Source organism: Odocoileus virginianus, chromosome 6 (genome assembly GCF_023699985.2).
Source record: "Odocoileus virginianus isolate 20LAN1187 ecotype Illinois chromosome 6, Ovbor_1.2, whole genome shotgun sequence".
NCBI classification, from domain to species: domain Eukaryota; kingdom Metazoa; phylum Chordata; class Mammalia; order Artiodactyla; family Cervidae; genus Odocoileus; species Odocoileus virginianus.
In genome coordinates this window covers 1,060,264-1,087,554 of record NC_069679.1, presented here as the reverse complement: position 1 = coordinate 1,087,554, position 27,291 = coordinate 1,060,264, and the positions used below count along the sequence as shown (strand labels likewise).

At 43.1% G+C, this 27,291-nt stretch overlaps 1 protein-coding gene across 2 annotated transcripts in view; it reads right to left on the bottom strand.

Annotated features, from left to right (window-relative positions):
- SV2C (synaptic vesicle glycoprotein 2C) overlaps positions 1-27,291 on the bottom strand; it is a 219,047-nt gene that overhangs the window by 164,176 nt on the left and 27,580 nt on the right. For both annotated transcript variants that reach the window (XM_070468565.1, XM_070468566.1), the window contains exon 2: positions 6,067-6,747. In XM_070468565.1, coding sequence (XP_070324666.1) covers positions 6,067-6,646 — 580 coding nt within the window. In that variant the 5' untranslated portion in view covers positions 6,647-6,747. The remainder of the gene's footprint in view (positions 1-6,066; positions 6,748-27,291) is intronic.

The following is a 27,291-nucleotide window of genomic DNA, read 5'->3' as shown; positions in this document are numbered from 1 at the left end:
CCTGCTGAGTCCCAGATTGCATTAGGATATGTAAACCCAGTGGGTCGGAATCCCCACCCAGGAGTAATCTAGGACGTAGGAATATAGGTGTTCAGCTGCAAGAATCAGCTTTCAGGTTCAAAGCTATAAGGTGAGCAATCACCCAGGGACCTTCTGGGGATTTACTATCACACTTTGACAGTCCAGAACGTACTTACTGGTGAATTTCATGAATGTAACACAGAGCTTCTCTTCTCTCCTGTCCTGTGGACTCTGGATTGAGGAATCTTTTCAGGCTACTTGGTCCAACTCCATTTGGATGCCAGAAACCTCTCTTTTCCCAGAAGGATGTGAAAGACCAGAGTGAATAAGACCCAGGAATATAATGGCAATGAATTATTGAGTCTTCTTTTCCAATTTGGCAATAATGAATCCAAATAAGATTTTGCTAGTGTTGGTGGACAGGATATTCTCTAGGAATCAATAAGTATTTAATTCCAATTAGAATCACTATGACAGCGAGAGGCTAAACAGAGCCAGAGGGCACACCCACAGCAGAGCTCAAACCTCCCTCTAAGACAGAGGAGAATGGCATTGGGCAGGCGGCAGAGCTGCTGATCCTGAAAGCTGCAGCGCACACTTTCAGGGTACAAAGCTAAGGGTCTTAAATTTAGAGCACACCAGATGCCAAATGATCAAGCTCTTGGAATAAAGTTCAAAGAGGAAAAACTCTGCATCACTCTTTGTTATCAGCCTGGGTATCCCAGTCCCCCTGGCAGCACTGGGCAAGGGTGACACAGGCCCTGAAATGATGCCCAGCACATGGGAAGTCACTACTCTCTGCCTGCAGTCCAGTGGCAAACAACAGTCAGTGGGACTGAAAAAGGGACTCTCAGAAACCTGAAGCTGTTTTCTTCTTTCCCCCGAAATACAAGCACCCAGACATAAAGTGGCTTTAGAAATCTCAGCAGAGTTTTTCTTCTTTTGTTAACAGCAAAAGGAAAAGGGAACAAATGGAGGGATGGAGAAAGAAATTGGTTATGTGTTCAGGTCATATTTATCCAGCCCAGGCTTTAAGGAAACTATTCTTTCTATAAGTGGTTAAAAAAATGAGAGAGAGAGAATCCTGTATGTTCCAAGGAATTCTACACCATCCAAATAAAAACTATAGATAGAGAGGTTAAAGAGATGCTTTCCAGGGCTTCCTAGGTGGTTCAGTGGTAAAGAATTCGCCTGCCAATGCAGGAGATAAAGGTTTAATCCCTGGGTCGGGAAGATCCCCTGGGAGAAGGAAATGGAGCCCACTCCAGTATTCTTGCCTGGAAAACCCCACAGACAGAGGAGCCTGGTGGGCCACAGTCCATGGAGTCGCAAAGACAACTTAACGACTAAACAACAACAGTCTGGCTTTGGCCCGACTACACTATCATAACTCGTGATCTGAAAATCACCAAGGCATGCGGAAATTAGGTGTTACAGTTGATAAAAGATAGAAGAAACCTATAGAGGATGTTCAGTTATCACTTAGTGCAGGCTGAGTTCTCAAGGATGTCTTGGTTTAGAATGTATTGTCTGCTATCTGTTTTGTACTCGTCAATACTTGGCCACGATAATGTTTTAGAACCTAAAACTTACTCCACTCTACCACCCCCAGCCAGAAAGCAGGGGGCCCAACAATGGTGAGGCTCCCCACTTCACCAAGTGGGTCTTCGGAGGAGACAGAATAGTCCAGAGGAAGGGAGCCGGTGAGGCGCTTGCTGGGCTGTGATGGGCGAGAGCGGGAAGGTGGCTGAGCCTGGTCGTGCTGTGAGTCTGAAACCAGCCACGTCCTTCCCTGCCTGGAGGCTTTCTTAGAACCCAAACTGGTCCTCAGCAGCTCTTGGGCAGGAGGTAAGATGCGGTCGGAGGGGCTCCCTGCGCATCCACCATGAGACGCAGCCCTGTGAGGGGAGAGCGCTGGGTGCCTGGGGCCCTGGGCCGGGGGCTGGGAAGCTGGAGGGCGTGCTGTCGCTTCACTGCACACGCGGGTTCGTCCCTTCAAATGAATGTCCTAGCCTGACACAGAGCTGAAGAACCATTAGTAGCGCCCAAGATCTTCAAGGCCCAGACCCGAGGGACCCGTTTCAACCTTTACAAGACTCTTCTGTACCTACAAAGGAAGCACATCCCTTCCTCCTTCGAGCAACTTCCAGACCTGCCCTCTCTCTCGGATGCTCCTTCTCAGTCCCCTCCTTGAGGTCTTCCTCACCACCAGCCCCACAAACAGTCTTCGGCAGGAAAACACCCCCTCCCTGGTTAAGGCCTCGGGTAGCTTCACCTTAAATGAGGTGGTTCTCAAAACGCTCAGCGCTTCAGGCCAAATGGTGGTAGGAGCCCATCAGGTGCTCCTCCTTGGATGCCTCCCCCAAATCTCAAAGTGATCAGTCTAAAACTAAACTGGGCTTCCCTGGGGGTCCCGTGGCTGAGAACCTGCCTGCCAGGGCAGGGGATGCAGGTTCGATCCCCGCTCTGGGAGGAGCCCGCAGGCTGTGGAGCGACGGTGCTCCCGGGCCAAGGGCTGCATCTCCTGAAGCCTGAGCTTGGCGACAGAAGCCACCCCAATGGGAAGCATGCGCACCGCAACTAGAGAGGAGCCCCCTGCTCACTGCAGCTAGAGAAAGCCCAGAGCAATGAACACCCGGCACAACCAAAAATTGATAAATACATCTTTAAAAAATAAAATAGAACAACAAACCTTCTTCTTTCTCCTTCATGCTAAAACCTATCATCGGCCTGACCTAACCTGATGAATTGCCTTCCTTCCACTAACTGTCCTGTGCCTTCTATTCCAAACTACCAGTGACCCAACCCTTGCCGACTCTACCTCTGGACCAGCTCTCCAGTCCATGCCTTCCTTCCACTGCCTGAGTCAGGTCCATTCCCCTCACACGGTCACCCTGCCTGAAGTCTCTTTATTTACACCTCTCTTCTGGCTATTTACACTCCTCTTCTGGTTATACACTTCTCTTCTTAGACTGCAAGGAGATCCAACCAGTCAATCCTAGAGGAAATCAGTCCTGAATATTCATCGGAAGGACTGATGCTGAAGTTCCAATACTTTGGCCACCTGATGTGAAATGCAACTCATTAGAAAAGACCCTGATCCTGGGAAAGATTGAAGGCAGGAGGAGAAGGGGACAACAGAGGATGAGATGGTTGGACGGCATCACCGACTCGATGGACATGAGTTTGAGTAAGCTCTAGGAGATGGCGACAAATAGGGAAGCCTGACGTGCTGCAGTCCGTGGGGTCCCAGAGAGTCGGACACGACCGAGCAACTGAACAACAGCTTCTGGCTGTGGGTACTTGCTTCCTTGACTTGGAGGTACTCAGACATTTGTCATCTCTATGCTAGACTAGGACTTCTTTGGACACACAAACTTGTTTTGTTTTTGCTCTTTGTCCTATGTTCCCATGTGGTAACATCATGCTTTGCACATAATAAATACTCAATAAATAGACTTGGCAATAGAAAATGAATTTTCTTAAAATGATGGTACTTATTCCCCCAAACTCATTAGATTAACATCTTCTCGGCTAACAACACTATAAATGCACACACACTGTACACACACGCACACAAGGGATGCCCTTAATTATCTGAAGTCAACCTTCTGGCAAACACAAAGACAGGAGTTCTCTCCTAAGTAATTCAAACATAAATCGGTTAATAGTCTTCATTCCCAGTTTTCCTTGAGTGAAATGACACAATGCTTAGTGGCAAATGAGAAACAATTTTGCAAATCTTTCTCCTCCCAAAGGCCACCAAACATGGGTCCTGCATCTTCCTGTCTTGCATTTTGATCCCATTGCTATGACTTAGTGTGGTAATTATATTACAAAGCTATTATTTGCTGAAATGAAAATGGCAAAACAATTTACATGCTTGTCTAAAAAAAGACTGTGTTAGAATGCAACTGTCAGTAAAATTACAATGGCAAAATAACTGAAAGGTGAAGTCTGGAAGGCGCAGTTGTGAAACCATTATAAAGTTTCTGTGGGGGGACTCACAGCATGGAGTGAAAGCATACACTCCTGGGGACACATTTTTAATTCACAAAAGCAGGCACCATTTATGGGGAGATGAAAACATCTGTGTTCCAATAGCTCCCCAGCATTAGCTACACTTGTGAACGCCGCCTGGGGGTGTGTGGCATCGTCACGGTTTATGGGTTTATGGGACAGACTGATAAGAGCACCATGTGGGCCACTGCGCCTCCCTTCAGCACCAAGAAGATGAAAGGGAAGCTTGGCTTCGATTTCTCTGCTTCCAATATAAAAGCGAGGGTCATAACATGAAAAGTCTATATTCAAGCCTGAAAGCATTAAATGTTTGTGTATTAAAATAGATGTGTTTCTAAGGATCTGTTTTCTTAAAATATTCTGCTGATATATTCCATTAGCAAAATCTTGATAAATATTTTAATGCCTGGTAGGTAGATTTACTCACCAAAGGGGAAAAAAAATTAGAGTGCTATCTATGAAACAAATGATGGATTTGATGACTTTGGACCCTCCTCTGACCCCTATTCTGCGTTTTGATGGGTGAATACACAGATGAGTCCACCAACAAAACCCATGCAATCCACACCCCTGTGCTCTCCCCTTCACCCCCTCCCAGACTGTACCTGTGGGTCTACCTCTGCCAGTTGAGCAATTAAAAGAACAAATGAGTACGTCAGACACAGAAATACAAGTATCACGTTATATCACTACATGTGGAATCTAAAAAAGTGATGCAAATGAACTTATTTACAAACCAGAAATGGACTCACAGACACAGAAGACAAACATATGGTTGCCAAAAGGGACGGGAGAAGGAAGGGATAAGTTAGGAGTTATATTATATTATATATAATAACATATATTAATGTAATTATTATATATATTATATTATATATAATAATATATATTAATGTAATTACTATATATATTATATTATATGCTATAAATTAGGAGTTACTTACTAAACCACAAAAAGACCTGTATAATTTTGTTTTTCAAACTTTAGTTTTAAAAAGTCTGTTGGAAACAGAGACACCGAGTATTCTTACTCTTTCACAGACTCTGAAACACATAAAGGTTCAATATGCACATAAACGTGTTCTCTGAGCAGAAGGGGTTTGAAAGGTCTCGTGATTTAATGTACCGCATGTCTGACGTGGCCCTTAAGTTTTGGGGATAGTCTGCTGTGGCCATGCTTCTTGGCCTTCTTACTTTTCCTCCCACAGGGAAGGTTAAGTACAGCTTTGTAACAATATGAATGAACCTTGAGTGCTGTAGTAACTTTAAAACAAAAGTCACATTTGCTCTCTAGATCCTTTATAGTGAGGTCATATGGTTTTAATACATATAATTTAAACATTAATATGATTTGAAATTGATTTTAAGTCCTATGAGGAGAGGAAGCTTTTTCATTGTAGGCACAAAAGTACAAATTTAGCAAAAGAAAAAGTCATCTAAAGAAAATTCTATAAATAAGGGTAATTGAAAAAAACCAACAGACAAACATACACTTAGATTATAGAAAAAAATGAAAATTTGGAGGGTCCCAAAAGTGTTTAAACCACAGTATTACACATAAAATTTGGAATTTGAAATCACATTTATCAGAGTTTGGAAGAATTAACCTCTATATTTAGAAAAATGTCAGGTAAGTTTCACATAATAGCTTTATTAACTTCCAAGGGCATGTCTTTTGAAGTTAATTAAGGAGAACCTAATCCAACATTTATAACAGTGTAAGTTAAAAATATATTGCTCTAACTTACCTTGAAATGCATAAAAATAAAAGTGGGATAGATGGATGGATAGATAGGCAGCTAGGTGATAAAGAAAATACAGTAAATGTTAACTATAGAATCTAAGTTAGAAATAGGTAGAAATATATGGGTATCACAATTCTTTTGATTCCTTTGCAGGTTTTAAATTGTTCAAGTGTCGGGAACAAATGCTGGCCTCCATATGGAAAGCATGTATTCTATTTGTTAACTGCCCTCAACAAACAGAGCAGTTTCAGAGTGTGTCTCTCTGCTGGGATGCACTCACCTAGCCACCCGGATCCCGAATTTGGTATGCACAGGTCTGTCTCGGCGCTTGGCAGCACGAAGCCGACGACAAACACCTCCACGCCGTCCGCCATCAGCGCCATGCCCAGGACAAAGAACAGGGCCCACTGAAAGCGGCCATGCCCGCACTCCTGGATTATCAGCTCATACTGCTGGGCAAGTTCTTCCTCGTCAGCCTTCCTCTCAGACTCCAGCTCCTGGCGGTCCTTGTACTCATCGCCCTTGGGCTGCCCTACTGACACGATGCTATCCTTCCCTTGGTTCATGTTGGGGATGCCCTGATACTCCCCTTCGTAGATTTCATCATCTTCATCGTGACCCTCAGTAGCCTCACTGGAGCCTTCATCATCATTGGCCTCTCCATTATAGGTTTCCGCCGGCGGATAAACCTCATCGTCCTCTTCCTCGTCTTGGAACCGACTGTAGGACCTCTGGGTGTATTCATCCTGGGCCCGGTCCACTGCCTGATTCACCCTTTTTACAGTCTGCTTCTTCACCTCTCTGGCAATGTCCTTGGCACCCTTCACCAGTGAAGTCCCATCCTTATACGAGTCTTCCATCTTACCTCAACTGACGGCCAGTGAGAAGGTGGGGCTGTTTCACAGACTCTGGTCAGTGGTTCAGTTCCAACAGCATCATCCACTTTGAGTTCAGAACGGAACTGCAAAAGAAGAAAACCCGCAGAAGGTATTTATTATTTGTTTTGATGCCTTTTCCGCCATCTATTTCTTGGTCTCTTTTCACTGACCCCACAGATTAACATACAGAATTAGCCTTTCCTTTCTTTTGAGCACACTGTCTGTTGGTTCTGTACTCAAGTGCCATCAGAACTTGGAGTATTTAGGGTTTTGCTATTATTATTACTGTTTTGGTTTTAAGGAACTCTGTCTCCTGGGTAACTTTGCATATAATGCACAAGCATTCCCCTGAAAATACAATGAAATATCTTGCACCTTAAAAGTACATCCAACATATTCTGAAAGTGTTAGAAAGACTCTGAGAAAAATAATATTGCTTGAAGGTATATACATATTGTGCAAAGGCAAACCCAGAATAATAGAAGAATCCAGTCTGACCTCATTTCCTCACAACGAAAAAAATGAAAACAAAAAGTGCAAGCAAGCATCCCTACATATAATGCTATCAAATCATATACAGGCACATCTCATTTTACTGTTCTTTGCTTTATTGCACTTTGCAGATACTGTATTTTCAACAAATTGAAGGTCTGTGATAACCCTCAGTCAAGCAAATCTATCGGCACCATTCTTGCAACAGCATTTGCTCATTTTGTTTCTCTGTTACATTCTGGAAATTTTTGTAATACTTTAAACTTCTAAATTATTATTATATTTGTTATGTGATCTGTGACCAGTGATCTTTGATGTTGCTACCATGACTTGCTAAAAGCTCAAGTGATAGCATTTTCAGCAACAAAGTATTTTTAATTAAGGTACTATACATTATTTTTTTAGATATAATGCTATACCACAGTTAATAAATTACAGCATAATATAAACATAAATTTACATGTACTGGGAAACCAAAAAATTTGAGTGACTTGCTTTATTGCAATATTCACTTTACTGTGGTGGTCTGGAACCAAACCCATAATATCTGAGTTATGCCTACAAATATTTATAAAACATGCTTCCCCTCTACCTTTTTTGTATCTCCTTTCAATAAATGTAACAGAGACTCACATGGCACCCAAAACAGACAATGAGTATTTCCCCCCGGAGTATGGCAGTCATATCTGTAGGAAATTGGCAGGGTTTGTCAAATGACTTCACACACACTTTGACAGTCGTTGAACTAGAACGCGTGAATTGTCCAATAGGGATGTGCCATCTCAGGATCCACCCCCAGGCCAGCAGGGACAGGTAAGCCAAATGTGGTATCCCTTCCCAACATGCCCTGTAAGAACCACAGGCTTTGTCCCCACTGTCTTCATCTCTAGACACGGTCTCACACACGCGGGTGCACACACCCCCTCCCGCCTTGTCCAACTGCAGTTATCTGCTTCCCTGGACACCAGAGTCAGCAGCCTCCCCTGGCCCATCACTGGGTTTCTTTTCTCACAGACAGCCCCTCTGTCTTGGCTCATTACACCCAGGCTGACTTCTTTCACTTGTCTGCTGAGTTGTCCCCTCTGGTGGCCGGTATCAGGCCCACCTTCGACAGAAATGTTATGAAAGTGCAAGTCATTCTCCTGCATCATTAATTTGCCAAGCCCTGTACGGCAGCAGTACTCTGAACACTGATTTATATAACAGTCATTTTTACTTTGTCCTTTTGCATCCAGTGTGAAACACTTGGTAAGTGGCTATTACAAGCATACATTTAAACTACTCATCCAGACATGACAAACTAACTTAGCAAAAAAGACAAAAAGATGCTTATTTATCAATGAATTGGGCATCATTACTACCAGATACCTACAAATGGCTAGTAGGCAAAACAGAAGCATGGCTCTGCTCAGGCCTGTGTCTTGGAAGATGAAAAAATGAAATGAACATAAAAATATGATTATAAGGCTTTTTTTTTTTTTTGCCAAATGTATTCGTGAAGGATGTTCCTGTTTGGTCTCCCTTATCGTTGGTTTTTTTTCCTTTTTTTTTTGGAGAGCTGAGAGGTGGGGGAGGGAGGGATGGAAGGATCCACGAGAGAGCAAGATGCAAAGGGAGTGGGAAAAGAGGCTGAGGATGGAGCACTCTGAAACTGAAGGAGGAGGCAGGGAAAGAGAGAAGGGAGAACAATGATAAATAATGCTGGCAACAGAGAAATATTTCCTGTTGTTAAAACATCTCACACAATAAGTATAGCCAACTGGTCTACCATCCATAAACGGATGATTATATCAGACACAGCACATCAGCTGCTTCCTGGGTACAACAGCACCAAAAACACCATTGAATGGAAAGAGTGGTGAGTGTGAAAGCAGAGTCCAAACCCCTGTGACATGTGGCCGTGAACAGCTGCCTGTTAGTGATGGGAAGCTTCTACAATTACTTCTTCTAAGAAACAGCAATTCCCTGGTGGCTCAGACGGTAAAGCGTCTGCCTGCAGTGCGGGAGACCCGGTTCAATTCCCCGGTTGAGAAGATTCCCTGGAGAAGAAAATGGCAACCCACTCCAGTACTCTTGCCTAGAAAATTCTATGGATGGAGGGGCCTGGTGGGCTACAGTCCATGGGGTCGCACGACTGAGCAACTTTTCACTTCACTTTCACAATGTGACTAAATGAAATCAACTCTGAATATTCACTGGAAGGACTGATGCTGAAGCTGATGCTCCAATACTTTGGTCACCAAAGATTGAAGGCAAAAGGAGAAGGGGGTGGCAGAGGATGAGATGGTTAGACAGCATCACTGACTCAATGTACATGAATGTGAGCAAACTTTAAGAGACAGTGAAGGACAGAGGAGACTGGCATGCTGTAGTCCATGGGGTTGCAGAGTTGGACACGACTGAGCAACTGAATAATAACAATAATGCATTACTCCAAACTAACACACATTTTAATTAATGATTAATGTCAGAAAGAAAGGAAATATTTTATATTCATAACCACCCACACTACAAGCAGAGTTGACTGTAAACAACTATATACATCTTTCTGTTTCATATGTCTGAAAATGGTGATTCTCAAAAGAGCTTAAAATCATTTTTATTGAGGTATAATTTACATTCAATAAAATGCTCTATTTTTATGCATATTAAAAGAGTATAGTCCAAGAGAGTTGACTGTACACCATATACTTTATGTTTATTCTGGCAAGAAATGTTTGTTGAAAGGCTTATTCAGCATGGGTTTCAAACCTCTGTCCTTTATATTAACAGTCTACAAAAGAAGATCAGCATCCTAAGCTCCAGATTTTTGTGGCCTGGAGCCAGGCTCTGGAGACAGCAGAAAGATCAGAAGATGGACATAGCCTTGTAGAAGTTCTGTGTATTGTGTAAAAACATCCACATTGCTACTTTATATAGCCTAGCCTTGTGAAATAGTAATGATCTTTGAAGGTAACCGGCATCAAAATGCACAACCCCCTATCTGCAGTGAGACAGCATTCTGAAAAGGAGATTTTGGAAAGAGAAGAACACCTTTTGAGCTAAGGAATGGATACTGACCCATCATCCCAGCCTGCCCAAATTTTTGACAGCAGACTCTAGTCACTCAAGGATGCCTCTCCCTCTCCAAACTTCTGCACTTAAGTGTATATTCCCACTCTTCAAGGGGCAGGTCAAAGGCCACCTCTCTCATGAAGTTTTTCCTTTTATTTTTTGCGTAAACTATCACAGATTCCCAGTTCAGCATGGCTGGTTTCCTCCTGACATGCAATCTTGTCTTCCCTTCATGGTTACCCATGAATGCTGAAGCTGAAGCTCCGACACTTTGCTCCCTGATGAGAAGAGCTGACTCATTAGAAAAGGCCCTGATGCTGGGAAAGATTGTAGGCAGAAGGAGACGGGGACAACAGAGGATGAGATGGTTGGACGGCATCACCGACTCAATGGACATGAGTTTGAGTAAGCTCCGGGAGTTGATGAAGGACAGGGAAGACTGGCATGCATGGGGTCACAAAGAATCGGACACGACTAAGCGACAGAACAACAACAATGAACGCCATGGTCTTCCCTATTGGAGTGTCAGCTCCTTGAAAAGAGGAACCCGGTAAACTAAAACACTATAAAGCAGCATTAATAAATGAGGACACAAGAACCATAAGAGGGCCAAATCTCTAATTTCCCACTTCATGAGAGTTGTCTGTGTTAGCATCGCCCCAGAGTGCAAGTGGATCACGTGGTTCTCCTTCTGCTGTGAAAAGGAAAAGTTCTACAGCCAAATCAATTGGGAAATTGCTATTTCTGACTTCATATATTCTTTTCCAGGAGCGCCACAGTGCAAAGCTTGTTATAAAGAACTTTGCGTAAATGTGTTATCCAACTATTTCCCAAATCTTCCTAATAACAGAATGCCCCTACCCTCAAAATGACACCAAAAAAACAGCCTTCATTATACACTATGAGAAATACTGTGTTAAGATAAATACCAAGATCCTTTAAAATTCTAATGTGTCTATTATGAAATATCATAAAACTCAGTAATTAGAGTTAATTGAGGGAAACAGGATAAAACCAGAAAGTCTACACTAAAATAACATTTTAAAAATGAAACAGTGTTTCTTTCAAGTTTTCAAAAAGTAATCCTTATGATTTTTAAATAGACTGTCTACAAAAATAGAGTATTTAGCATACCTGCATATTTTTGAATAAGTCATCCAAAGAGCCAGAAAATTTTAAGTATGTTTAATATTCCTTTTATGCAATTTTGACACAATAAATTTGCTCTATGAGGAACAGCTCTCCTAAGCCAGGATAAAGTCACCCCAACAGTTGTCTAAATCTCTTCAAATTTCATAGTAGTGAAATCTAAAGACTTTAACCAAATAACAAACCTGCTTATGTACATGAACTTTTCTGAAGGTCCTAGACCTCTTGTTAGAAAGAATATTCTTGAGTCGAAGTGAGTAATACTCTCTTAAGGAAGTATCTGAATTTAATTTAATAGAATAATATTCTTTCTGATTACAAAACTAAAACACACAAGAAATAATTGGAAAATTCAGAAAAATGACAAAGAATAAAACAGTATGTATTTTTACAACCCAGAGATTCCTACTTTCAATCTTGAGGCCATGAAGATGCCTGAACCTGTGATTAACTTAAATCTTATGATACACATACATTTGAAGCCCTTTTCAGACTACTCTATTAACTCTAACTCTTCAGCTATGAATTTTCCCATTCACTGGGTTAGAATATCTTAAATAGTAATAGGACTTCATTACATATTTAGTAATTCTTGGCTGTGAGCAGGAAACCCCCAAGAACATTCAAGGAAACTGTGAGGTCAAAATAATGTTCTTAACAATAGAAAGATGTTACTGAAGGTTTTCACTCTCAGCTTTTCATGAGTGTATAGTGTTATTTTCCAGAGGCAACAAGCTGTGTGATGACATCATTTCTCTGAAGGTTAACAGCTTGTGTACTTGTAGTTTCTTGTGTTTTAAAAGTTTCACAGTTTTAGTTTCTTAATATGGTAAATATCAATAGATACAACCTACAAAAATGAAAGTTCATTAGTCGTTAATAATTTTTAAGAGTGAACAAAGGGTCCCGAGGCCAGATCAACAACTCAGAGCTCTGGTTCTACAGGGATCCTCTCCTGCTTGGACCTGGGGTTGTGGAGGCTTCCCTTGAGACTTTGCTTGTCTGGTTTTTTCCTATAGGCTGTGGCTCAGATGGTAAAGAATGCGCCTGCAACATGGGAGACCAGGGTTTGATCCCTGGGTTGGGAAGACCCTCTGGAAAGGGGGATGGCCACCCACTCCAATATTCTTGCCTGGAGAATTCCATGGACAGAGGGCTAAAATCCATGCGGTCACAAAGAGTCAACCAACTGAGCAACTAACACTTTCACTTTGAGCCTGCCTCTGCTGGAGCCCCATCAGGCTCACAACAATATGAACTAATTTTTCCATCAGTAGCTCAGCTCTAAATTTCCATATTTGCAGAGGTATGAATAATGTGGCAATGTGCATCACTGTGGTAGATCTTCCTGGGAATTCCTTAGGTTAAAGAGAGGGCCTAGTTTCGATGACATTTATATTTATCACATGGTCCTTCAGAGAGGTTGTGGCCATGTAATAAATTCTAAATGCATGTAGGAAAGCTCCTATTTCTGATTTTTGCCAAATTAGAGAAAACTGTGTTTTATCATTTTAAGTTGCATTTGATTACTAGTGAAATTAAACATCTCTTTCTTTGTGAAATCTTTATCCCTTGCCCATTTTTGTATTAAAGTTTATAGTGAATTCAATGGTGGCCCCCCGAAAGATACAAAGAAGAACTGTACAAAAAAGATCTTAATGACCAAAACAGCCACAATGCTGTGGTCACTTACCTAGAGTCAAACATCCTGGAGTGGGAAGTCAGGTGGGCCTTAGGAAGCATTACTATAAGCAAAGCTAGTGGAGGTGATGGAATTTCAGCTGAGCTATTTCAAATCCTAAAAGATGATGCTGTTAAAGTGCTGCACTCAATATGTTAACAAATTTGGAAAACTCAGCAGTGGCCACAGGACTGGAAAAGGTCAGTTTCACTCCAATCCCAAAGAAAAGCAATGCCAAAGAATGTTCAGATTACCACACAAGTGTGCTCATCTCACATGCTTGCAAGGTAATGCTCAAAATCCTTCAAGCTAGGCTTCAATAGTGTGTGAACCAGGAACTTTCAGATGTACAAGCTGGATTTAGAAAAGGCAGAGAAACTAGAGATGAAATTGCCAACATCCACTGGATGATAGAAAAAGCAAGGGAATTCCAGAAAAACATCTACTTTGCTTCAATGACTATGCCAAAGCCTCTGACTGTGTGGATCACAGGCTTCTGCTGCTCACCAGGGGCTCAGAGCCTCCCAGACACAGCAGCAAGAGCAGCGGCCACAGGTGGGGACTGGCCAGGAGCGGACTCTGAGAGGGATGCCGAGGGAAGAGGTCGGGGACAAATCACCAAGGCTTTGAGACCACAGCGGGGACCTCAAGTTTTACTTTAAACGGGATGTGTTCAAAGTAGGAGATCTAGATGAATATAGCTTAATAAAACCCTGTTGGTTTTATTAAACACTGGAAATACCTTTTTTTTTTTTTTTTTTACTGTATCTCATCAGCACTACTCTTTCACATCTGTTGTGATCTTTATTCTGACTACAGTCATTAGATCATGAATATGACAACTTCAAAATAAAAGCAGCATTTATTAGATGTCTTTGAAGACAGGTTTGAGGAAGGAGGAGGACAGCTGGAAGATAAGTTCCTCAGTACAGAGTCATCAAAGAGAAAAATTCAAGTTGTAGATGTTCTATGTGCGTTTTAAGTCGCTTCAGTCGTGTCTGACTCTTTGCAACCCTATGGACTGTAGCCCACCAGGCTCCTCTGTCCATGGGGTTCTCTGGGCAAGAATACTGGAGTGGGTTGCCGTGACATTCTCCAGGGAATCTTCCCAACCCAGGGATCAAACCTGTGTCTCTCGTGTCTCCTGCACTAGCAGGCAGGCTCTTAAGCACTAGCACCACCTGGGCCTAACAACGACCTGTGACCATTTACCCTTCTCCAAGTTCAGTCCCTCATCAGACTCATCACAAACCAAGACTAGTTTCAGTTTCCTCTGCTTGCCCATCACCAGAATTGGAAGAAGAAAAGACCCAAGCAATTTATAAATAAGTCTAAAATTGCATGTTTAAAAATTGGCTATAGAGCCAGTCAAATACTAGTGTCAGGTAATTACTTAGACAAAAAGATGAATCACATAAGAGAATCACATACATCATCTCAGTGGAACAAACACTGGGTCATTTCTAAAATCATACAGAAACTCCACAATACCTCTTGAGCAAACGGGTGTCCTATGCAAATTAGAATGACCTAAATGATTAGATATAAACAGTCACCTTTCTTGTGAGTTAAACACACACCTGGGTTCCCTAATAGCTCAGTTGGTAAAGAATCTTCCTGCAATGCAAGAGACCTGAGTTCGATTCCTGTGTTGGGAAGATTCCCTGGAGAAGGGAAAGGCTACCCATTCCAGTATTCTTGGGCTTCCCTGTGGCTCAACTGGTAAAGAATCCACCCACAATGCAGGAGACCTGGGTTCGATCCCTGGGTTGGGAAGACCCCCTGGACAAGGGAAAGGCTACCCACTCCAGTATTCTGGCCTGGAGAATTCCATGGGCTGTATAGTCCATGGGGTCGCAAAGAGTCGGACAGGACTGAGCGACTCTCACTTTCACAGCTGCACACTGGGTTCTAATACCCCTTTTGCCACTTACCACCTTTTGTGACACTAAGCATGTTATCTGTGTTCTTGACTCCTCAATTGCATTACCTGTAAGATGGGGAATAAAAATGCTCTTGCGGGGATTAAACAAAATAACATCAAAAGGCAACACATGGCACATGGTACCTTCTCGGTCACTGCTGATTTACTTGGAATTAAAGAAGAATAAAACAATGTCATTTATAATATAAGTCACTGTCCAGCAGGAAGAACGCTGGCAATTTCCTGTTTTGAAAGGAAAAATGACCATTCAAAGAAGGTTGGCTGCGCTCTTCTCCAGCCAGGAGCATGGGCTGGGGAGTCCTCAGGGCCAGCAGCTCTTTCAGAAAAGACTCGGCCTGGATGTTTGTGGCTGTTGCTAAGACACACACCAAGGTTTTGCTGCAAGGCAAGCTTCAAAAAGAATGGCTGTCTTCCTGTCTCCTCTTGCCCTTTCTGAGCGAGTCAGGCAATGTGATGCGCACGTTTGCAGTCTTAATACAATTCAAAAGCACGCCGGCCTCATTCACGGGACACTGACGGCAGCAAAACGCCCTTTCCTGGCCCTCAGCTAGCTCCCTTGAATGTCAGCAGGCAGGGGACAGACCCGGCCCACCCAGGCCTGCACAGTGCGCACCTTAACGCCTGGAGATGACCCGTTTGATGCTTTGCTCCATAAAGACTTCATTTTGCAAGGTCCCTTGGACATGGTTACAACAGTGGCAGCCTTTGTTTACTTCAGCACCTCCCTTGGAGCACAGGCTGAAAGCCCCAGGGCATCATCCCGAGGGACGCTGAACTCACTGTTGCCGGGGCGTGCGGTCTCCAGAAGAGAGACCCCGGGGACCTCCTCACCGCTTCCACCCGTGCTCTGTGGCACAAGGCAGGCACACTTTTGCAACCAGGTGTCTTTAAAAATTTTTTTTACAAAAATCAAAACCTTATCAACCAGGTGTCTTGGAAGACAAGTCCCCACAGCATGATTCACGAAGAAAGAGGACTGGTCTATTGACTGACTCAGGATTCCACGTTTGCCTCTTGGTACAAGGGACTGCTGCATGCTCAAGGCAGCCCCTGCAGAATGGGCACCCTTTTCTGTTTTCCAAAAAACATCCTCTGATGTGGTCACTGGGGAAAAGAGTTGCTCAATTAATTTGCACACAACATTATAAATAAGTGGCTAAGGAGGTCCTCTTTGAATTCCTTGGTTCAAGCAAATATGTAAATTGTGGAATTTGGGTGGATAAGTTAGATACTGGGGGAAAGGAGGAGTTCTTGATCTAATCCTCCCAAGTAGGCTAACTGAATTTTCAACCAGTGTATGAGAATAGACATGGGCCCAAAGCAATAGTCACAGGAAAAGTCAGGATTCATCCATCCACCCATCAGACCACTAGGTCTTTAAACAAAGAATCTGTGGCTTGGTTCGTCTCTTAATCTTGGTGCCCAAAGCAATCCTGGACACTCACTTGTTCACTGCAAGCAATAGCTATTTCTCAGGTACTCAATAGAAGGGTCCAGACTCTCCCTCGACTCTGCATACAGAAACGAAAGGCACAGCTCCTCACCATCAAGGAATACGGCCAAAAATCAAACATATAATTGGCTTACAATGTGATAAAAGCTATGTGCTGCCACATGGTATTATGATCTTATGGGATAGAGCAGGGTCTAAACTGAGTTAACCATGCAAACATGGACAAGTATGGCATTCACAGACCAAGGACTTACCCGATCAAAGGCCATACTATGAACTCATTATACGCTGAAGTTAAAAAACACACACAAAAATGTAGTGAGGGCCTTTTGTACTCCTGCACCTGTGTGCAGAATGCAGACACAGGTGCGCAAGCCAAAATTACAAATAAACAAAAGTAAAAGCAAAAATGGATTTCCAATACCTTCTCTGTCACGCCTCTAAGGCCAACAGTCAAATTCAACCTTGACCATACTTGCTCAAACTAAAATGTTTCGTTTCTCCCACTAGCCTTTTGAGGTCTCACCTCTTCGACACTGTTATCCACCACAGATTAGCACGGGGAGGAAGGGATAAGAGTACTTTCATGATTGACAGAAATACACGATCAACATCTGTTTATACACGTTTTCCAAAATGCATTCCAAGAGATATTAAAAAGTGTTCCTCAAAAAGAGATTCTATGGATGAGTAAGGGGAGGTTATGTCACTTCCCTCCACTGCCCGTTACCTGATTCCAGCCAAAATCCCATCACACCTGGACACGGCAATGGCTTCCTCGCCAGTATTCCTGGTTCTACCTTTGCCCTTTAGAGGCTCTTCTCCACAGAGCAGCCAGAGAAATCCTTTCCAAACGTAGGGCAGGAATAGCACTTCCACACCAAGAGCCCCCAAGGGCTTCCTCCTCACTTCCTTTATTTATACGCAGCCAGGCCTGCCTCCTCTCCGGGCTCACCTTCCATGTACTTCCTTCTCTTCACCCAGCCTACTCCAACAAGCCAGGCACTCTTCTGCCTCAGGGCCTTTGCACTTGCTAGTCTCTCTGCTTGGAATACTACAACCTCCCCATCTGTCCTATCTCATCACAGATGTCGCCTCCATGTAGAGCTACACACGTACTAAGACAGTGCCCCCACATTATCATGTTCTGACCTTTATGCTGTTTTTCTTATCATCTATCACCATCTAACAATGTACTATATATTTTTTATTTGCTTATTGTCTGGCTCTCCTCCAAAACTCTAATCTCCATGAGAAAAGGATCTTTTTCTGTTTTTTTCTGGCTCAATTCCCAGCATGTATAAGAATGTCTGGCACATTGCCAAATTATTTGCTAAACAAATCAACGAATGGAACACTAAACGAAACAGAACTGAACTTCATAGTTGTTGTTTTTACAGACCTTCTCAGAGCCTTTCCTTGGCTGGCACACATGGTGTGCATTCTCCCTCCAATAAGAGGAAAGAGCATTTTCACCTAAACTTGTCTGACCCTGCTGCCCCAAATCCTACAGAAGAACCATACTCCAAGACTAGTCTTGGGGAACCCTCTTCAGGGGTGAGATGCATCTGGAAAGAAAATATTTTTTTGGTGCTGCCGAAAGGAGAAGGCTCCCTCGAGAAAAACAGAGAGGACTTTTCTTGCTCTCAAATGCAATTTCCACAGCACAGAAGCAAGATGAACACCAAGGCTTCTCAGCAGGATTCCAAGAAAACAAATTAATTTCTGTGTCTCTTGGCCTAATCTTGGGAAGGCAAATCAGTCTGATGCTCTGCTGTTCACACGGCCTATGTGGTCAGTGGAAAGATGCTTGCCTTTGTCTTCTAGCCTCCATCAGCAGCGATGGAATCTAATTATAACAGTCCCACAGGCCACACTTCAAATGGAGCTACAATGCTGGAAATATTCAAGGTGAAGGGAGGTCGGCAAAACACATTTCCTTTCTAGAAGAGTGCCTCACTTTACCCTCTCTCACCCTCACTCATGTAATTCACAGGTAGCGATTTTAAGTCTTCAACTTTTTCCTTTTTAATTTTAAATTAAAACCAAAAAATTTTGGCTGTGCTGCACAGCATGTGGGATGTTAGTTCCCAACAGGGATGGAACACACACCCCTGTATCGGAAGCTTGAAGTCTGGAACACACACCCCTGTATTGGAAGCTTGAAGTCTTAACCACCGGACCACCGGGAAAGTCCAAGTCCTCAGCATTCAATCGTCACCTTTGCTCTAGTCATAAGGAAATCACACGTGATTCTTTTAAGAAAAAGAGGTCTAAATTCTTAACAACAGGGCTAGATGAAAAAAGAGAGAGAGAATGTGCCAGTTAAAAGAACGTATCATTTAAAGGGCCATTAAAGAAAGAACTCCCAGGCCATGGTAACATTAGCAGATCTGTGAGTGCCTGGGGTATGCAGAAGCTGAAGGGTGGGAGGAGAGGGGTGAGGTGGAGGAGGGCTTGCAGCCTCTTCCCTCTGGATTCAGCCCCTGCTGGGGCTCCAACCCACACAAGTAGCTGGAACCCAGGGCACACTGCACTCACAAAGGGCCAGAACTGGAGGAGGAGGGAAGGGTCTTTCCACTCGCCTGATTGAAGGCATGAAGGGCTAAGGCTGAGCGTGAACGTCACCTTCCAGTGGATTTTAAAGCAATGCCAGTAGGTGCTTGAACCAGATTTTGAAAGATCTGTGATGAAAAGGACAAGTGACTTGGGCTTTAACAGAATATTTGGGCCATCTGGGCTCTGAGGATCTGCCCAATGTCTCTGGAAAGAAATAAACAAATGCAGGAAGTAGATTATTTCCCGCCCCCCCACCCCCACCCCCCGGCTGGAACTGGGTTCATCTGGTCTAAATTGAAGTTTTTACTTAAGTGGAGCTTTGGGTCCTAATGATTTAAAAGATCCTAAAAGGCTCTCTAAACACAAGCAGAATCAGTCAGGGTCATCTGCTCCCTTCACCCGTCTCTTGCAAGTTTCCTCACCGTGCATGATAAGGAATCTGCAAAACAGGCTTATTCAGCTCCCAGTCCCTGCCTTCAGAAGATGTGTTTTGGTATGTACCCTATATAGCACATCAACATTTATACAGTAATTTCTCACTGGATCTGTTTACTGTCACCAGGGAGGCCCATACTTAGAGCAGTTCTATAGATAAAGGTTAAGGTTGAGGTGAGGGCTGTACTAGTTGGTGGTACTAGCTGGTTTCCATGAAGCCAAGGCTCCGCATCTTGCTTAAATCCTGTTCTCTTTCATCTACAAAGTCGCACCGGACCTCAAACACAAGATCTTCACCAAGCAGGCACACTTGGCCTGCTTTCTGATATGTCACCCCAGTCTGGCTCGCCCCATTCAATTTCTTCGTGAAAATGCACAGAAGGAGGTAAAATTGAGAGCCACTGAGCTCCAGGGCTTTGCCAGAATTGCTGGGCTGCTAGATGGCTTGTGCCCCATAGCTCATTCAGGCACACCAGCCTCAAAGCCCTGTGACCCATCGGAGCACAACTCAGACGCCCTTGCACAGCTCTCGACTGTCCAATTCCAAACGTTAACTCCACAGATCCTGAGGTCTGCTAAGTTAGATCGATAGTTCACGCAGGAGCGTGCCTTTGCTTGAGAGAGTGCCCAGCCTTCTGACTTCCCAGGGAAGTAGAGTAATTCCACCCAAGCGGCGCTGCCCTGCTGGAACTCTCACGCCCCATGCCCTGCAGTTGCCGAGCACGCCCACGAGTGATACTCTGTGCCCTGGGTTTCAAACAAAGGGCACCTCTGTGACAAGCCCTCTAGAAAACACTTTGCTATTTAGTAAGGAGACACCAAGTACATCTGTGAGTTGATGAAAAATACCGTGGGCGGACCTTCTTCTGAAGAATAGATGGTAACAACATGGAACCCCTAATTGTTATTCTATTTCTATTGAAAATCAGAACTGAAGTCATCGGGTCTTGAAATATCTCTTCTGGGCACAAATCATCATGTTGGTTTCTTAATACATCTTAGATAGAGAAAATTCTAGGGACTCCACTCAAAAAAAAAGAGTAAAACTAATAAAGTTCAGAAATATATTAGTTCCCTAGTTTCCTATTAGGCTGCTGGAGGGCTTCCCAGGTGGTGGGGTGGTAAAGAATCCACGTGCCAGTGCAGGAGAAGCAGCTCTAGGTTCCATTCCTGGGTCAGGAAGATCCCTTGGAGAAGGGAATGGCAACTCACTACAGTATTCTTGCCTGGGGAAATCCCATGGATAGAGACTGGTGGGTTACAGTCCATGGGGTCACAAAGAGTTGGACACAACTGAGTGAGCACGTGGGTGCACACAAACACCCACCCACAGGGTTGCCATGTGGCATAAAACAACAGAAATGGATTAACAGTTCTGGAGACTGTTAAAGAAACTGTGACATCGGACGGAGACAAGTGGCGCTCAAAGACGCAGAACATCGGGGTTTATGCAGCACCGCTGCGGGCCCAGCATAGTCACCTCCAAAGGCTGAGTGCCCCAGCTTTGTTCTGGGTATCTTTAATGCGCGGTAAACTTCCCGCTCAAACAGCTCAGATCTGTCCCCTCCTCAGGCAGCCCTCGTTCCCGGGGATGTAAGAACAAGCAAGATCACAGAAGTAAAAGCAGTATTGAGCCCCAGCAGTTTAAAACAAGATAACAGAAGGGAAAACAAAAGGTTGTTACTTTAACTGGGGGCTTTGATCTCGCTCCTGTCTAACTGAACGTCTGAAATCAAAAGTCGACAGGGCCGTGCTTCTTCTGAACTCTGTAGGAGAAAACTGCTCCCTGCGTCCTCCTAGTTTCTCATGCTGGCCAGCAGTCCTTGGCTCGCAGCTGCATCACGCTGATCTCTGCCCTGCCGTGCGGCATTCTCCATGTGTCTATGTCCAAACTTCCCTCTTCTCGTAAGGACACTAGTCCTACCAGGGTCCACCCTGATTTCCTTATCCTAACTTGATTACATCTCTGAAGACTCAATTTCCAAATAAGGTCACATACACAGATCCTGGGACTTCGGGCTTTAATACACCTTTTTGGGTGGTGTGTGTGCGCATGTGTGTGTGCAATTCAACCCGTTAAGATTCATTCTATTAGAAAACTGATTGTAATTAAAATGAACCTGTATTTGACCATACTTAAGAACTATAACATATCTCATTAGTATTTTCCTATAATCATTCCCTCTCTGGTTTCCAAAATGAGGTTGGCAGATATTTCAAGCCTCAGAGAGATACTGTCCATTTGACATAGTAAGTGGTACAATTTTTGTAACCTCAGAGGTTTAGCCCTTTGCATCTCCTGATGATAGCACAGAAAGAAAAATAGAATATTTATGGACATATATGAAACACTCCCATCACTTTCGTTTCCTCCTTTCTTTCATTCCTGCTTCACTGAAACCTTCATGTAACTTAAAGTCATATGTAATAAGACAGCAAGTAATTAAGACTTAAAAATTAGTTCCTGAACACAAATTCTTCTTTGGAGTTTCCCCCTCCAAGGGGCTGACATAAATTCACAAAGACCATCAAAAGGAAAAGAAAGTCAGGCAGCCTGCACTCCTATCTTTGGTTTCCAGTTACTGGCTGGGGGATCCTGGGCTGAAGTCAGCAGGACAGTGGTGAAAACCACAGGACAACAGCAGAGACACACAGCACATGAGTTGAGCAACCTCTTCTTTCTCTACACAACGCCAGACATCGTATCTTTCTTTTTTTCAGCACAGTCAACCAAACTAACAAGTTGTCTCCATTTGCTTTAGGATGGGAATACTGAACTCACATTTTATTTCCATTTGGTCCCTAGGTCAAGGTGCAGAAGAAAATTAAGGCTTCAGCCTGAAAACAAAGTGTACATACACATAATTTTTCTAGAATAGAAAGCTATTTTCCTCTCAAATATGGTGAAGAATAGAATTTCAACACCACCTGTGCTTAGAAATATAGATATATAGTAAAGCATTTCTTTAGAGTTAAGTCCCGCTAACATAGCCCGTGAATCTCGTTCCTGCTAAGCCTCATGTCTGAACTGGAAGCTCTCTGTTCCCTTACTCATGCCTTTGCCTCTCAATGTGACTCTTCCAGATGTTTCCTCAGTCCTCTTCATGTCCTCCTTTATCCCTTCACAGAAGACATCACTCCCTTATAACGACATTACAGAAGTTATTTTGCTCTTTTCATATTATTGTTTAATCATACATCTTTGTTATTACTTGAAAAAAAAAAGTATTTTTTAAAACGCCTTCTAAATACTTCAAAAATTCTTAAAGTGCTTTCACATCACATGACTTTTTGTTGAGTCCCCACCCTCTGTCAGTCATGGATTAGCAACTCTTTTAAAAGCTTCCCTATGCTCAGTGTAGACAAACACTTTCAAAAACAGAATCCTGTAAAACAAACATCTTCAACATTTGCCTGCGGTGTTGTGTAGACTAAATGTGAGTGATCTTTTCTTGAAATGTGGTTTTCTGCATACTTAGGTATAATGTAAAGTTTAAAAGGATCTGTAGATAGTTCACTGAGTTCAAGAATTAAGCATTATTTTAAAACAGCTGATCTTAACAAAACACTGCAAAAATTAATTCTTTTGAGAAAATTGCTCCTTTATGGGTCTTCAAATACTCCTCATATATCTTATGTAATCAATTCTTAAATGCCAAACATAGTACCAAATGGAAGTACAGTTAAAAATAATCTGAATATTCCAAGGTACTATTTGCAATTATATATAAATGTGTATGTAAAAATATGACTCATACCAGTTCATTATTCTACCACAGCATTTTCTGAATGGGTTCAGTAAGTTGGAGAAATATTAATAGGTGTTGTTGTATATTGAATTCACAAAAGCAACACGGTCTCATTAATCAAAAAGTTTTAAATCCTCACCTTTTGTAACATTCTGTTGCTCTCAAATTAGAATACTTTAAAATTTGTTACTGATGTCATTTTTGGATCACTTAGGGATTTTCCTAAGAAGTCCAATACTGGAGGTGTTTATTTTTCCATTGGATTATTCGGTCATTTCTGGCAGTGTTTAATTCTGTGTGTTCTCATTTTTGTGGTCTACTTTAAACCAGTGTGTAGCACACTTCTTGAGCTTCTATTGGCGATCTGGAAATACATTTATTCTTCTACCATTCAGCAGATACTCACTGCCTTTCTGCTATGTGCCAAGCACTGTTCTAGGCACTTGGGATGCAACAATGACAGGCAAGATCCTCGCTGTGGGAGTGTTCATGCTCTCATGGGGAGAAACACAATAAATATGCTACAATAAACCACATGGCTTATTAGAAGATAACCTATCATATGAAAGATAAACAGCAAGGAAATGGGGAATGTGAGCGGGAAGCGGTATGTCATAGTAATAACTGGGGTGGGCCTCATTGATATGAGTTTTAGGAATGAATTAAGGGAGATGAGTGTTATCTGAGAGGACACACAGAGAAAGAATTCCAGGGCAGAGAAGATAGAACAAAATCTCTAAGTCAAAAACATGCTTGGTGTATCGGAGGAATAGCAAGGAGGCCACCGTGCTTAGAACAGAGTGTTAGAAGAGAAAAGTGGGAGATGAACTCAGAAAGATAACAAGGGGTCAGGTAATGTAAAGCTGGGAGATGAACTCAGAAAGATAACAAGGGGTCAGGTAATGTAAAGCTGAGAGATGAACTCAGAAAGATAACAAGGGGTCAGGTAATGTAAAGCTGAGAGATGAACTCAGAAAGATAACAAGGGGTCAGGTAATGTAAAGCTGAGAGATGAACTCAGAAAGATAACAAGGGGTCAGGTAATGTAAAGCTGGGAGATGAACTCAGAAAGATAACAAGGGGTCAGGTAATGTAAAGCTGAGAGATGAACTCAGAAAGATAACAAGGGGTCAGGTAATGTAAAGCTGAGAGATGAACTCAGAAAGATAACAAGGGGTCAGGTAATGTAAAGCTGGGAGATGAACTCAGAAAGATAACAAGGGGTCAGGTAATGTAAAGCTGGGAGATGAACTCAGAAAGATAACAAGGGGTCAGGTAATGTAAAGCTGGGAGATGAACTCAGAAAGATAACAAGGGGTCAGGTAATGTAAAGCTGGGAGATGAACTCAGAAAGATAACAAGGGGTCAGGTAATGTAAAGCCTTGAGGACATTTGCAAAGACTTTGGCTTTTATTCTGAGTATGATGAGGACCATTGTAGGGACTGGAGTAGAGAAGGAAAATGATCTGACTTCCTTTTAAGAGATTTCTCTGGTTCCTATGCTGAGAATGGGTTCTACCAGACAAGTAGAAGCAGAGAACACATGGGAAGCTTTTGCAGATGGTTCAGACAGGGGCTGGGGTGGCAGCAGCAGAGATATTAAGAAATGGTCAGATTCTGGATGTAGTTCGAAATCAGAGGCAGGCACGAGGACTTCCTAATGCAGAGTGGAAGAGGAAATAGAACAAGGGGAAGGATGGATGCTCCATATACTGAGATGGAGCAGGCTGCAGGAGCAGCAGGGTGTGCTTTGGGGTGGGGAGATGGGGTCAAGAATTCAGTTTTTGGACAAACTGCACTTAATACATTGACTAAGCATCCAATGGGGATGCTGAGTATGTAGCTGAAGTTCAGGGACAGAGTCTATACACACTGGGGGAGTCGATAGCATCCAGACTGGTTTTACAGCTGTAAGCTGTAATGTAAGCATGGATGACATCATCACCGAGAGTGCCGTGAGTGTAGGTAGACAAGAGAGGAGAAGAGAGGGAAGGATCGTACCCTGAATCACTGGAAGCTGATAAGCTTGGAAAGACGAGGATCCACTAACAGAGTATATTGAGAAGTAATCTAGGTAGCAAAAGGAGGCTCAGGGGGATGCAATTTCAATGGAAATTAAAACTAGGGAGGTATCAATCAGCCAGGATCCAGTCGGGAGACTGAACTAAAAAATCAATGTAAATAATTGGTAAGCATGAAATTGCCAGCCAGGTAACAAAAAGGGTGAGAAGAGAACTCTACAGTATCATGAGGTAGAAATGACAAGAAAAAACTACCACCTCTAAGGTCGACAGAACAAAGAACAAGGTTTTAATTTTTTAATAAGCTTAAAGGAAGGGTCCCACAGAGCGGAGCTCAGTCCCCCGAGAAGAAGGTGCTGCTTAGATGGTGTGGGTGTTTCTGAGCTCAAAAGAGGGGCCCCATGGGTCTGGGAACCCTTTTCTAAAAGAGCTGTCGGCCATCTGGTGCTTACATCTTGAAGAGGGCTATGATGAGGTGGTGTATTAGTTTTCCAGGGCTGCCATACACATTACCACAAATCTGGTGGTTTAAAACAACAGAAATTTATCCTCTTGCAGTCTGGAGGCTTGAAACCTTAATTCAAACTGTCAGCAGGCCCATGCTCTCTCTGAAAGCTCCAAAGGGGAAATCTGATCGCTGCCCCTCCTAAATTCTGGGGGTTGAGAGCAAGCCTTCCTGTTCCGTGGCTCAACACATGACTCAAATCTCAGCCTCTGTCTTCACACAGCCTTCTCATAAGGACACTAGTCATCAGGTTTAGGGTCCACTCTAATCCAGAATTAGTTCAGTTCAGTTGCTCAGTCGTGTCCAACTCTTTGTGACCCCGTGAACTGCAGCATGCCAGACCTCCCTGTCCATCACCAACTCCTGGAGTTTACCCAAACTCATGTCCATTTAGTTGGTGATGCCATTCAACCATCTCATCCTCTGTCGTCCCCTTTTCCTCCTGCCCTCAATCTTTCCCAGCATCAGGGTCTTTTCCAATGAGTCAGCTCTCTGCATCAGGTGGCCAGAATACTGGAGTTTCAGCTTCAGCATCAGTCCTTCCAATGAACACCCAGGACTGATCTCCTTTATGATGGACTGGTTGGATCTCCTTGAAGTCCAAGGGACTCTCAAGAGTCTTCTCCAACACCACAGTTCAAAAGCATCAATTTTTCGGCTCTCAGCTTTCTTTATAGTCCAACTCTCACATCCATACATGACTACTGGAAAAACCATATCTTTGACTAGACAGACCTTTGTTGGTAAAGTGATGTCTCTACTTTTTAGTATGCTGTCTAGGTTGGTCATAACTTTTCTTCCAAGGAGTAAGTGTCCTTTAATTTCATGGCTGCAATCACCATCTGCAGTGATTTTGGAGCCCAAAAAATAAAGTCTGACACTGTTTCCACTGTTTCCCCATCTATTTCCCATGAAGTGATGGGACCAGATGCCATGATCTTAGTTTCCTGAATGTTGAGCTTTAAGCCAACTTTTTCACTCTCTTCTTTCACTTTCATCAAAAGGCTCTTTAGTCCTTCTTCACTTTCTACCATAAGGGTGGTGTTATCTGCATATCTGAGGTTATTGATATTTCTCCCGGCAATCCTGATTCCAGCTTGTGCTTCCTCCAGCCCAGCGTTTCTCATGATGTACTCCACGTATAAGTTAAATAAGCAGGGTGACAATATACAGCCTTGATGTACTCCTTTTCCTGTTTGGAACCAGTCTGTTGTTCCATGTCCCGTTCTAACTGTTGCTTCCTGACCTGCATACAGGTTTCTCAAGAGGCAGATCAGGTGGTCTGGTATTCCCATTTCTTTAATTTTCCACAGTTTATTGTGATCCACACAGTCAAAGGCTTTGGCACAGTCAACAAAGCATAAATAGATGTTTTTCTGGAACTCTCTTGCTTTTTTGATGATCCAATGGATGCTGGCAATTTGATCTCTGGTTCCTTTGCCTTTTCTAAAACCAGCTTGAATATCTGGAAGTTTATGGGTTCACGTATTGCTGAGTCTGGCTTGGAGAATTTTGAGCATTACTAGTGTATGAGATGAGTGCAACTGTGTGGTAGTTTGAGCATTCTTTGGCATTGCCTTTCTT